The 14147-nt window shown below is 42.6% G+C and overlaps 1 protein-coding gene across 2 annotated transcripts; it reads left to right on the top strand.

Moving 5' to 3' along the window:
• myoz1b (myozenin 1b) lies at nt 1-12806 on the top strand. Of its 2 annotated transcripts, none has more exons than XM_008300611.1 (6): nt 1-123; nt 2882-2968; nt 7858-8024; nt 8115-8181; nt 8282-8468; nt 12166-12806. In XM_008300611.1, exons 2-6 carry the CDS (start codon nt 2884-2886, stop codon nt 12395-12397), a joined length of 738 nt encoding a protein of 245 aa, XP_008298833.1. In that variant the 5' UTR covers nt 1-123; nt 2882-2883; the 3' UTR covers nt 12398-12806. The 2 variants fall into 2 exon arrangements, with proteins under 2 accessions (XP_008298833.1, XP_008298832.1); XM_008300610.1 differs by having other exon boundaries at nt 8112-8181.
• The last annotated feature ends 1341 nt before the right edge of the window (nt 12807-14147 follow it).

Below are 14147 nucleotides of genomic sequence, written 5' to 3'. Positions count from 1 at the left end.
TGCGGGGCGAACAGGAGGGCAGGCTGTACAATACAAGCTCTGGGACACAGATCTACCTGGGAATCAAGATTTCTGTTCCTCTGGGACCTCCTGTGTCTTCCTGTGGATACCTGAGTCTTACAGGTAAGACGTCGGAGAGGCGAAAATGTGCGCTAGGACCTGTAAAAACCCAACGAAATCTTTCTCACGCGTGTCTGGAATGTTTGCGGATTATCTGGGGCTGATGGTCGCATCAGTTGCAAGCAGACAGTTAAATATGTTGGAGTTTTGTGGTCAGCAGATTTTGGAGCCTCAGTCTGTGGAGACTCTGTGACTGGATCAATTAATGAAAGAGCGAAAATGAAAAGCAGATGCTGAACAGATTATAGCAGAATGGATGATTTGTTCTGGTAAAAGTCACGTTAACTGCTCGAGAAAGCCTTTAAGTTCACACTATGCCAAGCATGGTGTGAAACCCACACGAGCACGTGCACTTTCCTGATTGAACAGTTAATTTAAAAACCAATTTAACCCAGAGAGAGCCAGTTGGTCCCCACCGCCGTCTTCGTCTTCCACCGCCTCTTACCTAACGCTGTAGTCTGTGAGGAATGCGGCCCTCTGCGGTGGAGTTTTTAGTTCGAGGGGATGTATGTGTGTATTTGGGAATGTGCTGACTGATGCCCTTCCTCCCCAGCTGTCCCCTCGAGATTTATCTGGAGCTAAAACCGGCTGGTCGAGGGGGACCGGAGCGCCTCTTCACTTAGAGAGGCGGTAACAGGAGCCAGGCCCTTTGCTCGCACAAGCTCCTGTGGTTGTCATCAGCGCTGCCTCCATCTTGCATTTCCCCCCGAACATCCAAAAACACCTGTAATCTCCAGTTTTTAATCCACCGGCCGCTGACTCACATTAATCACAAGAGGAAAAGCTATTTGAGTGCAAATCACCGCGCGTGCTGTTTGTGTGGTGCACTTCTACGTAGGTTTGGAGCTGACGACGGTCCCGCTCACCGGCGTGCTATAGAACATGGGCTCATAAAAATAGCTCACACAGGAGCGAATCCCCGGCTAGGAAATGAGCTTCAATTACAGCGGATGAAAAGCAATTACATTAACTGTCTCCCTGTAGACGGGCCCTCCTGCTTTTTCTCTTGTAGCGGGACTCACCTCCAGCTTTACATAATTGCTTTCGACCTGAGCAATTGACAGCGACATACTGCCAGGCCCCCACCTGAACAGTTAGTCAAGAGAGACTCGAGCTGCCACCGGGAATTAGTGTCCTCAAGGGCACGCAGGGGTTATGCGCTATGTTTTACGTGTGTTTAAGTTAATTAGGAAAGCCAGTGAGGTTCTGCCGGACCTCGCTAGGCTTTGGACGCGGGTATCTCTCGGGAATAAGTTTGAATATTTCTGGATAAGTTTCTTTGTTGTGTCACATTTCACTGCTGGTCCAGTGTCTTGTTGCTAATTCTGTCGTGCACTCTGCTGGATGCATTCAAGAGAAAAAAAACTCTCAGCTTTAGTTTAAAACTTTCTTAAACAATAAACACCGTAGTTCGCTCTGACTACTTGATTTTGATAATAAAACCGTCACGATGGCTTGTATATTTGTTGCAGCTTATGTGCCAAAAATCCAGCACCGACTGCACTGATTTATTGTGTACGTTCCTTCTGAGTTTTTAAATCTGTAATAACCAGTTTTCTTGCCACTTGGGGGCAGTGCAACAACCTGTAACCCAACAAATGCTCCGAAGTCATCATTAAATTAAATTTGTATGGCCACAATGTGGAGGCACAGAGGCATTCTCTGATTAGATGTACCTATTAGCAGGATGTTAAGATTTGGTTCGATTTAGGAACAAAGCAACTCGGTTCGGTTTCGTAAAAGATTGTAGTTTGTGTTAAAAAGATTAATTCATGCTAAGGCATCTTCATCACCATGTTTATAGAAAAAATACGGTGGTTAGGCCACAATCCTTCACATGATTTGGAAAAAACAAAACAAAAACGTCAATGTTTGTTGACCCGTCTATCCACCCCAACCTTCTCCCAACACAAACACTGCTGCCCTGCTACCCTCCTCCGTCATTCCTGTCATAACTACTGCAGCCACTGGATAACTCGTTGTTCTGTTGAGTCTCCTGTAAACAGAACAGTCACTACACAGCTTCTATATTAATATACGCAGTGTGCTCATACTCATACTGTATATAATGCACTTTACTGCTGTTGTTGCATCTCTGGTTAGATGCTAAACTGCATTTCGTTGTCGTAGGCCTTGCACAATGGCAATAAAGTTGAATCAAAACACAACTTAAATATTTTACCACAGACACAAAGCAGCATTCATATAGAGTCATGTTGCTAGACCCCCAATATTCACTCCCCTTTCGGCTCTGTTTTTGGTCTCCACCAACTTCTAAGGAGGAAAAATGTACCTGTTTGGTGTTAGTTTGGCAGCATTTTAGAGCTTTTTAGCTGAAAACGGTGGCTGGATGAGTAAAAAGAGCAACGAGACCAAACCGAACAGCAGCTGTTGTGAAGCAAGAAGAGTCAAAAAACAAAATGCAGCTCTACAATGTGAAACTCTACTCAGTCTTATGATCCTCTGGTTATATTAAAATCTCAATTTGAGCAGCTTTCATGGTCTAGATTTAAATATATCGAAGCTTTAGTTAAAAAAACATTGCTATTTTTTCGCATCTTTCGTACTTGACCTTGTTAGTAGTAGTTTGACAAAAACTTTTTGAGCAGCTGGTGAAGACGTAAAATACAAGATTTACTGTCAGAATTTCATCATTTTTAGACTGTATCTGTGTCTAAGCTCGTTTTATTTACTTTGAAAAGCACAATGGCTGAAGGTGATTATCATAATGAAGACGTCATTAGTGTGTTCTGTCTTCCAGCCATGCCTATCACAACTCCTGCCCCTCCCAACAAGAGGAAGAAGGCCAACAAGATCATCACTGACCTGTCCAACGTCAGCCAGAATGGTAAAACACACACACACACACACACACACACACACTCACACAAACAGCATCATAACAAATCCAAACAGCGCGTATGAACATGAAACGTTCTGCTGGTTATTCCTCAAAGACGCCTCCTCCTTCCTCCCGTGTGATCTGATTATCCAGTCCAGTAAATGTCAAATCTTTAGCGTCCGCCTGCTATTTGCCCGGCCTACGTGTTTAAATTGAACAGCGTGGGCGTAAATCGTTGCGTGCGGTTTGTGCGATACGACAATTAAATAAGGACAGACACACACACACACACACACGGTCCAAGAAGTAATGCAATACCTAACATGCAAGTGGCATCTCCTGGAGGGATGTGGGTCATTATCAGATGGCAGAGCGGCCACAAATCTGTCACCATTATAGTGCAACTCAAAATACCAGATGGCGATTCTGCTCCCACTACGTTTGTTGGAGGCCGTGCGCGAGCAGCGGCTAAATCGGAATCAATGCGACTTGTGAAAAGGCGGCAAACGGGTCACATCTTGACATTAAACTCTGAAAACTGAATTCCAGACGGTTTGAGGTGTTTCTATCAGCTGCAGTTAGCTTCCTGCCACTTTTACTTCATAATATTTTTTCCTCCTTTGTGTACATTGGCTGCTTACACTAAATACCACTTTCATTTTCTTCCACTTTCTGTGCATGAGAGATTTCACTTACTGTAGGAAAGACCCATCAGAGTTTAATGCAGTTAATTTTTTGCCAAACCCACCAGTCGGTCCATCTGTTCAAACTCTTGCTGTGCAGCTTAAAATTGTTCAAACTCGCAGAACATTATTTCTAATTATAGCCGAGAGCCCAAAGTTTTCAAAGTCTCACGATGACTTTTGGGGGAAAATAGAGAAGACATTTTTTTTAAAAAGCAGAGTTTCCTCAGCTACAGTACTTGAATGGAATTTGAATGCATACTTTTACTTGAGTATTTTGATTTACTGCAATATGCAAAACAGATCTTGAGTTATGATTTAAAAGCTCCTGGCTGCAACAGTAAATCCTGAGTGGATTTTCTTTGGCTTGCTCCACGTCCAACAACATGCAGAAGCTGCAGCTCTGAATGGCCTGTAGGTGTGAACGGTCGCCTCTCTCTGCGTGTCAGCTCTGTGATTGACTGGCAAACTGTCCACGGCGTCTCCAGCCTCTCATCCAGTGTCAGCGGGGATCAGCAGCAGGGCCCATGATGCTCTGAAGCGGCCGTCTCCAACCTTGTGTGCACCACGGACCGATTTCAAGCAAAACGGTTTTCTACAGACCGGTCACATAACAAATAATAATTGTTTTTTTCTATTAAAAAAGTGTCACAAATGAATCAAATTACTTTTTATTGCTAAATAAGTATTTACTATCTCTTCCGTCTCAGCATCTCGTTCTCTTTTCAAAGAAGCTCTCCAGAAAAGTTAGTTTTTTTATTAATTGTGGCAGCGGTTAGAATAGATTTTAATGAAATGAAAACTGAGTGAGACAAGTGCGGGAAACAAGCACAGCTGGAAGTTACCGGAAGACGAGCTCGTCATTTTTCAAAATAAAACACCCTGCAGACGCCAGAGACAAAATAAACCAATAAAACATTTTTGTTCTTTCTGTGCGGTACCAAATGAGTCACGGTGGTTGTGAACCACTGCTCTAAAGGATAACAGCTAATGGATAGATGGACCCACAGGGGTCAGCTTTCTGTATAATGATTATTAATTGTGATCGTGGGACTTTTAATTGTAATTGATTAACATAAAATGATCACACAGTCTAATTAAAGCTCTTTTAAGTAAGAGAAACTTGAAATTACAGTCATAAAAATAACATATTTATGAGTTAAAACAACAGCTATTAATCCATTAACTGTGATCAAACATGTGGCCTGGCTGTAATGAAAGGTCCAGACACTCTAATAATGTTTGTGATCTGGTAGCAGTGTTCATTTGTCGAGTTCTTTTTAGTTTTAGACCTACACAACTCATGACATGCCCACTAGCCTCAGCTGCAACTTGTGTTTGAAGCCAATAAGCAAAAGTTAGCATGCTTATACTTATGTCAGGTGGCTATCAGTGAAGTTTCACTGCATTTTTATTGTGGACGGTAGCATTTTGCTCAAATATTTATATATATAGAGAGAGTTAACATTTCTCCATATTTATATCATTTACCATTATCTACCTGTTTTTTGTTTTTATAACAAGATATCTCACTTTAACAAATAAATATATGGAAAAATATGGAAACAATACTTTTTTCTTTAAGTCTGTCAGATTTTTTAAAATAGAATTACAATTTTTTTAAATATAAAAATGCATTTTTAATTCTCATAATTGTTTTTATGGAAAAAAAAGTTTCATGGTTATTCAGTTTTAAGTTTGTTTTACATCAGCAATGTAAATTTGATTCTTGAAATCTCCTTGATGTTTTTGTGTATTTCAAAAATACAGAAAAAATTCTGCTTAAAAAAACAAAACATGTCAACAGAGCTGCTGCATAATCTGAGTGTCGTTTTAATACGATGCCTTTTGTATTAACTCATATTTACCTGTTGCATAATATACGACTTATAAAAGCCACCACAATGCATCCTCTGTTAATCTCCGAGCATGAAATCTGTCATCTGAATGCGCTCTGAGGGTCCGTGCACGTATCTGTCAATCCGTCAACGTCTCTTTACATTCGCCGTTTCGTCTCGCCGTCTCTCTGCAGCAGCTGTCCACATCTGTGTCTTTCTGCCAGTTCGTTGTCAGTCAGTGAGTCATTCAGCAGCTTATCCTGCTTATCCCTTATTTTGCTGCAGTTAATGCCCACACATCTCTCCATCATCCCCGCACACTGTGTCACTCTGTCGGTTTGTCCCGGGCCTCCGTCCGTCCGTCCGTCCGTCCGTCCGACCCTTTGCCTCTGTCAGTCTGTTCATTTTCCTCCCAGTCAGCAGCCAGCTCCAGTTTCACATTCTTCTGAATTAACACTCTAATCAATATCCCCATGGGGGAGTTCGCTCTGCTCAGCAGCCTCAATTATTCTCTCCACACACACACACACACACACACAGACACACACACACACACACACACACACAGACACACACACCTACTTGCACAAGTCTGATTTACGAGGTACTGCTAACAGCTCTCTGCAGCATTGCAATGCCAACTCCCCGCTTTATAGATGTGTTCGTGTTCGTGCGTGTGTGTGTGTGTTTGCTGGTTTATGGCTGAACTCCAGGTGTTATGAGTGATATCGGAGTGTATGTGGTGGATGAGAAGAGTGTTTTATTAGGAGCTCTGTGGAGCAGTAAAATCCATCAGATCTCTCCATCACCGCGAGAGGCGAGAGCACGAGCCGGCGTGTTATAAGGATTTCCCTCCATAAACAATTCCACCAGAAAACCTGCTGCGACGTTCCCCAGTGCCCTTTTCTTCCACATTGCTTTGGCCTAGTAACCCTACAACTCCCTCGGTTTCACATAACCACATCCTCTAACACCCCACAACAGGTTTCTGCTCCGATTTATCACCGCAAGTCCGGCCTGGGAAGCCTGGCGATAAAAACATGGCCTTTAACAGGTTTAAACATCCCTCATTCCATATCAGACATGTAGGGGAACGTAAACGCGCTTTTTAATTTACCAGATGGGCTTCGGCGAGCAGAGCCGTGCCTCTGCCAAGGCTGAACAAACCTCAGAATCTGTTATTTTAATAACAAAAATTGCTTAGAAATTGTGGACAGTGATAAATCAACATGGGAGCTCAGTTTATTCTATTGAAACAGGTCCAGTGGTTCATAAGAGAATATTAAAAACTTCTAAAAAAAAACAAAAAACCAAACAACTCTTAAAGGAATAGTTACTAGATATTTTTAGAAATACACTTCGCTGGTTTCTTGCCAAGTATTAGACCAACAGATTAGTGCATTTGTTATTTAAATCAGCTTAATTGAATCAGGGACAGAATTTCCATAAGTAATGGTGTTGGGCCAATTTAATAATTTGTTATGTTTTAGTTTAAAATTAGTTGGACCAACTCATTTCAGTTAAGTTCAACCCAACCCTTGGAAATAAGTTGAATCAACCCCAATGAATTATGTTGACTTAACCCAAGAACAATAAGTTGGACCAACAGAATTACTTAATGGTAAAAGAAAACTTTGGAAATACCGTCCATGATTTAATTAAGTTTACTGGAAGAGATTGTTTTGAGTAATACAAGGTGAGATGCAGCCAGATCATGATTAGCTTAGCTTAGCATAAAATTCCTGCTCACTGCTGTCCGGTTTGTGTACAGAACATACACCAGGTTAATTAATGAGCTTCAGAGGTGCTAGCAGAAGCATCCTGGTTGTTTCCCCTCGACTTAAAGTCTTTCTGCTAAGTTAAGCTAACCACATTATATTCACCATACGGACACAATCCTAACCTTCTGATTATCTTTTGCATCCTGCAAACTAATTATTGGACAATCTAACAAATCCAATGAACAAGAAATTACACTTTAGTACAACCAAAATAAATCAGCAGTTTCTCCTGATGGCAGGCCACTCTGTGTGTGAATGTATTTGTGAATGAGAAACACATTGTAAAGTGCTTTGAGCGCCACTAAGGTAGAAAACATTTACCATTACAGGCCCAGCATCTCAGATCATTTGGATTCTGCAGAGTTGCCTTCTTAATAAAAATATGTTTTAAGGTCTTAAAATGATCATGTGTGCAGACAGATGCACTTATTACAAATATAACATCACTTTTAAATAGAAAATCAGCCCTCAGGATGCTTTTCTAAGGCACCGACTGCACTGTATGGTTGATTAATCATGCAGTAGTTGTACCTTTCTTCTACTCCAAACCCAGTCCCCTTATTTTGTCCTCCTGCTTTTCCTCCCCTTGTCAGATGATGAGTCGGACCCCGAAGGTGCTGAGCTCGACCTGGGCACCAAGATCAAGACTCCCAAGGACGTGATGCTGGAGGAGCTCTCCCTGATGAAGAACAAGGGGTCCAAGATGTTCAGGATGAGGCAGCAGAGAGTTGACAAGTTCATCGTGACCAACGAGAACATGGTGAGAGTGACGAACGCAGACAGAGTGATTGTGCTGCGCCTTCATGTGTGTTCTGATCGGATTGTATCTTCTGGTTTTGTCTTCCAGCAGAACCTGGAAAACCTCCTGATGTGTCCTCCTCCAATTCCACCAAAGCCTGAGATGCCAAAGGAGGAAGGTAGGGACATGGATGCACTTTTCTAGTATGCAACATTCTTTCTGGTATGATGTTTATTCTTTGGCCCGGTCTTCCCCTCTGTCCCACTCCTGTTCCTTAGTGGTGGAAGAGACGGTGGATGAGATGGCAGAGAGGCTGAAGAGGAGGAGGGAGTATGTACGTACCTACGTATCACCATGGGAACGAGCCATGAAGGGCAACGAGGAGTTGACATCCACCATGAAGGCTTCCATGCCGGGACCCATCCAGAGCCACGCAGAACTGCCGCAGTACAAGAGCTTCAACAGGTACTCAGAGAAACAGTTATTATGATCACTGGGTATGTTTCTCGTGCACGTATAATGTCAATAATGTCGCTCAAGGTTGCTCAAAATGGTTCAAACCGCCGACCCAAATGGTTTTCTACATAGTTTTGCAGCAACTGCAACACACCTTTTTGAGTGCTGTAAGTTTGTTCCTTCATAACTCTTGGCCACTGATCCTAATTGAAGTTTTTGGTTGACTTTTGAGTTGTTTGAAGAACCAAACTCGTCAGTTGCTCATCGAATTTGATTAGTTGTGGTCATGCCGAGTCCTTAAGACTTTGGTTTACGTAACCAGATAGTGGCGTACCATGATGCTGTGCTGTCAAACCGTCACACTGATAGACATATGGGTGTATCCAGATGAACCGTGATCCCACCGGGACAGCTGGCCAAAATCGATGAAGGTCATCAGCGGCCATTGCTGGACAAGGTGCAACATGCAGACCGGATTCTGGTCCAACGTCCAATTGGCAAATAGTTGCCAGTGGCTACAGAGCAAGAAGGATGATACCTACATGGGCAAACAGACGCTCAAAGTTGACTGTAGCACGTTAGAATCGCATACTTTGCCCAGATGAATGCAGATGTCCTCTTTATCCAACTTCATTCGCCGAAGTGCAGGAAAACGGTTACTGCATGAGAACATCCAAGCAAATGCTCAAGAAGGTGGTGATTCTGTTCCTGTTTGGGATTCGTTTTGTTCAATCTCAGTTTGGTTGTTTTGGATGAAAATGTCACAGGAACCATGTCTGTTCCATTTTGCTAAAGAAGTCTTCCGAGGTAACAACCGATTCCAGCATTACAACGTCCCCCAGACTTTTCCGGATGGGGAATAAGATTCAGGTAACCATTGTTATGTCCTGAGAATCTCTGCACTGAACTATAAACTAAGATGTGAAGTGCAAAACGGGAACAACCCTCCAACAAATCTGCAACAAATGCGTGATGCTTTAGTTCAGGAATAGGACAGTTTTCCCACATAACACCCTGGAAGCATTAGTAAGTGTGACGGATGTTATGGATATAGTAAACTCATATTTTCTGCAGGTGTGTACATAATAATCCAAAATATATTATTTTACTTTTCCTTCCTTCTGCATGGATTGAGCACTAATGATCACCAAACCAAAATCACCAAAGGCAGGAAATTTACATCTTATCATCAATTTTTGATTTTGTCCATAAAGGGACATTATCTTCATCGTCTGCTCTAATAGAAAACCGTCACAATCGTCAAAAATTATAGCTGCTATGGAACAGGCACAGACAAGTGTATCTCAGTTTTGTAGAGATATTTTCCAAAAGGAACAGGCAGACTTGTGCTCTCCAACAGAAGCAGTTCTCTGATAGCATTTCACAGCATTTGAAACTCCCTCAGCTCACACCGGCAGCTGGCCAGATGTGTGGAGGTGAGAAATGTAGCAGGATTGGAATCTGCTTCTCCAGATCTCTCCTTTAAGTGATTCCGTCTGGCACTTTTTGCTTCTTGAAGTGGGTGTCCTCCTAAAAGAACCGCGGTGTTATCCCAGCATTCGGACGGCGTCTCGGCCCTCTGGAACCGTTCTTCAGCTCTGTTACACAAACTAGTTGGCTGCTTTGTGCATATTGACACCTTTAGTATTGGAAATCCATGAAGCGGGAGGACTCACGATCGACTTCTTTAAACGGTCAATATTAATGAAGCACGAACCTAACGACCTTTAGGTTCTAGTGTTCATCGAGCTGCTGCAACCCTGAACCCCAGACATCTAGTCACACCAGTCAATAGCACATTTCATTAGACCTTTTCTTGTCTGGTGCATCTTTTAAACCCCCCAGTTTGTAATGCGGGCTTTGTGTTAACTGAACAGATGTAACTGCGTGCCGTGCAGCGCTCTTCATCTCGAGCCTCCGACGCGTAAAATCCGTGGAGTGCCCCTTTAATGAAATGAGACTTTATTAGACGAGACATTATTAGCTGTGAGAGCTCAGCCGTCTTTATATGAACATAAAATAGGGCACACGGCGCAGAGCGTCTCGCCCGAGAGGAAACCGAGGAGATGCACGTTGGCAGAACGTTCTGTGATGGCTAATGTGGCACAGCTGTGGTACTTTAACCGATACGACGCTGGTAATCGTGGAAAAAAAAAAGAAAAAAAGAAGCCAGTTGTTTAACCGACGGAGCTGCGACCACATCAGCTCGCTGACCCGCTCTCGCAGAACCCACATCGCTATGACAACCGGCAGTTTGCTGCTTCATCACGCGTTTCCATGGCTTTGCTCCGACTTCACACACTGTACCGCATCCCTGACATTTGGAGACGTGCTGCTACGCTCACCACCGAGACGGCGTTTCTCCACAGATGTCATTATTTTAATCTTGTTTGTACCCTGGATCTCCATCCGTTGCAATGCGGATGTTAATAATAATTGTTCCGTAAGAGCAGCTGCATCCTGATTACTGATGGGTCTGAACAAGTGGTAAACTACAGGTGGATTATAGAACAATACACGCCTGGGCCCAGATACGTAAAAGGCCTCCCTGTATAGAAGTAAAACGTACAAACTGATGACTACAGCAACATTTTGGAGGCGTTATGAACATGACTTTTCAGGATCTTGCAGTTGTTTTGTGTCTCTGAATGTGTCGACCATCTTTGTGGCATCTATGTGTGGTAGTTTCAGGAGTTTATTGGTGGTTGTGTGCATCCTTTTTGCAGTTTTGTGTATGGTCAGTGTGTTTCTCATTGTCATCATTTAGCGTCTTTAGGGTTTATTTGTGTGTCTTTGTGGTTGTTTATGTCTCTACTTAAAGGTTTATTTGTGGTACATTTGCATCTCTATGTCTTTGTTTTAGGAATTTGTGGTCACTTTGAGCCGCTTTCTGGCTATTTGTGTTCTAAATCCATGTCACTGTTGTCACTTTGTCTCCTTCAATTTGTGATTGTCTAGTGTCTCTTTGTAGACATTTGTGTTTCTTTGCAGTTGTTTGAGTCTCTCTTTAAATGTTTATTTGTGGTCGTTTTGCATTTCTATGTGGTCCTCTTAGGAATTTGTATTCATTTTGAGTCTGTTTGTGGTTGTTTTGTATCTATTTGTAATTCTTTTGTATGTCATTGTGGTTATTTTGCTTATCACTGGAGTCACTTGTTGTCTTTGAGGTCAACCTGTGGTTGTTTAGTGTCTCTCTTTGTGTGTGAAGAGTGTCTTTGTTGTTGTCTATGTGGTCGTATAAAGGGTTTGTGGTCATTTTCAGTCTGTTTGGCATCTCCTTGTTGATGTTATGCATGTCATTATGGTCCATTTCCATTTCATTTGAGTCATTTATTGCCTCTTTGTGGTTGTTTTGCATACCTCTGTGCTGGTTTTGTGAATCTGTGGTCATTTTAAGTCTGTTTGTGTCTCTTTGCAGATATTACGTGCATCACTGTGGTCATTTTGCATCTCATCATGTTACGTCTCTGAGGTCAATTTGTGTCTCCTTGTGGTTGTTTTATGCCTCTTTTGTAGATGTTTGCGTCTCTTTCCATGTCATAGATCGATTGCTTTAGTGGCACAGTGACTTGATGCCCCGTCACCCCACCACGCCCTGTCCGTTCAGTGCCGAGCTTCAGCTTTGTAGAAAATCCTGTTAAAAGCAGGGTGTTGGTGTTTTTCTACATCCAGCTTCTCCTCAGCTTCCCTCCTCTCTCCTCCTCAGGATGGCGCTGCCGTACGGCGGCCACGACAAGGCGTCCAAGATGCTGACCTTCGAGCTCCCGGAGATCAGCATCGTGGAGGAGCCGGAGCCTCTGCCCAGCCTGCAGGCCGACATCCGCTCGCGCCCCTCGTTCAACCGCACGCCCATCGGCTGGGTCTGCAGCGAGGAGAACTCAAACATCCACATGGACCTGGACAACATCCCCTTTGACGGCGAGACAGACGACCTGTGAACACACATGCAGACGGAAGCATATTTACAGAACACGTAGCCTAGAACCGACACCAACCACGTTAAGAGATGCACTGAAACCCACAAACACACACATTCAGCAAGAACGCATGAGTGTAATAGATCATCATTTACACCATGTACACTGATGAGGCGCCTCAGACACACACTGAAATGTACTTTAATTGCATGTAATGAACATAAAAATGATTTAAAAATGCCTTTATGATAAAGGACAAACTCTCTCTTCTGGTCTCCAGTGGGCTTTCTTACTGTTACATCCCCAACTATGAGTCTTACTATGATTTTGCATACTGTGAGATAACGTGAGACCTGTGTGAGTAGAACTAGAAAAGCACTCCGCACTCTTAGAACAATGTATTTATGCAATAAACTTCCCCTTTACAGAACGCTGGATGGCTTCTCTTTCTGCATGTCCTGAAGGATTCGGACAAAAAGTACGGTCCAAATAAAGTAAAGTGTGTCGCTTTTTTGTCCAAATAATTGCACCTCGACATACTTATCATGCATAAAATCACCCACGAAGAGACGCCAGCTCAACTATCACGACAAAAATGTGAAATGTGCTCCAGAAAAATCCAGTAAAAGAATCTTGAATGAAAGATAATTTTGTCAGAAAACTATTTCTGAAGGTAAGACATGAACTTTTGCACTCAGTCTGTAATCTCTATTCAACTAGACAGACCAACGACAAAGATTAAAGTTCAACTTTTAGCAAACTATAAGAGAACCAGTGACAAACCTTAAGTGCCTCTGTTCATTTTGGCATCATTTCAGTGTTTTGTTATGAAATCATTTCATTTATCGTCTTCGTTTAAGGGATTCAAATTGATATTAATGCTTCGTGGATTAAAAAACAGACATATTTACACACAACACAGCGTCTCGGTAGATGTGTTACGTCTAATAAAAGGTGAAAATGCCATTAAAAATCATAGGATAACTTGCTCATTTACCTTCTTGGTGAGACTAAATGACAGGACGGATACCACGCTCATGTCTATGTACTAAAAATTAAGCGACTTAAAGCATGAAGGCTGGAAACAGGGCAACCAGAACTCTGACCAGAGGTATCCAGATCTACCCGCAGGCGCCTGCAAAGCTCACATTAACATATTTCATGTAATTTATTGTTTAATCCGAACAAAAAACAAAGTGTATTAACAGCCCTGCTACAGTGGCTTATTTTCTGGACTATTTCTCATCACTTTGAACTCACTTTTGGCAGCGATTTTCCTGCATAAAGGAATTTTTGGCAGCCCTCAAACAGGTTTTAGCCAGCCCCAAAGGAAAATCACCAGGGCCAAAATAAATGAAAGGACTGAAATAAACACGGCAATTCAATCTTTTTTAATCAGTTTTGCTAATTTGGGTTTCATTTCCTCAAGCATAATAGACATTTGTGTTTATAAACTGGTCAGAAGTAACAGAAGAACGCACAGATTTACGTCGAATACCGTAAAACGGACTCACCGACTTCACCACACGTGGACTGATCATGTTTACTGCAGTGCACAGTCAGCCCCCCCGAGGGCCCATTGTGAGCCGGAGTTGGGCAAACGGTTCCTCTGTTTCCAGGATTGTTGCAAATGGAAGCTCACCAAGTGCCAGCTGTAGTTTCTTATTTACCGTACAAACACTAAAGTGATATCAGTCTTCTCATCTGACTCAGGAAGAAGGCGAATAAACACAAAATGTCTAATTAGTCCTTTAAATGCCGTCTGTGCCGC

The sequence above is a fragment of the Stegastes partitus genome, unplaced genomic scaffold, assembly GCF_000690725.1.
Source record: "Stegastes partitus isolate 25-593 unplaced genomic scaffold, Stegastes_partitus-1.0.2 Scaffold1566, whole genome shotgun sequence".
In the NCBI taxonomy this organism is placed as follows: Eukaryota; Metazoa; Chordata; class Actinopteri; family Pomacentridae; genus Stegastes; species Stegastes partitus.
Note: the sequence above shows the minus strand (reverse complement) of the source record. Positions and strands in the feature narration are given on the sequence as shown.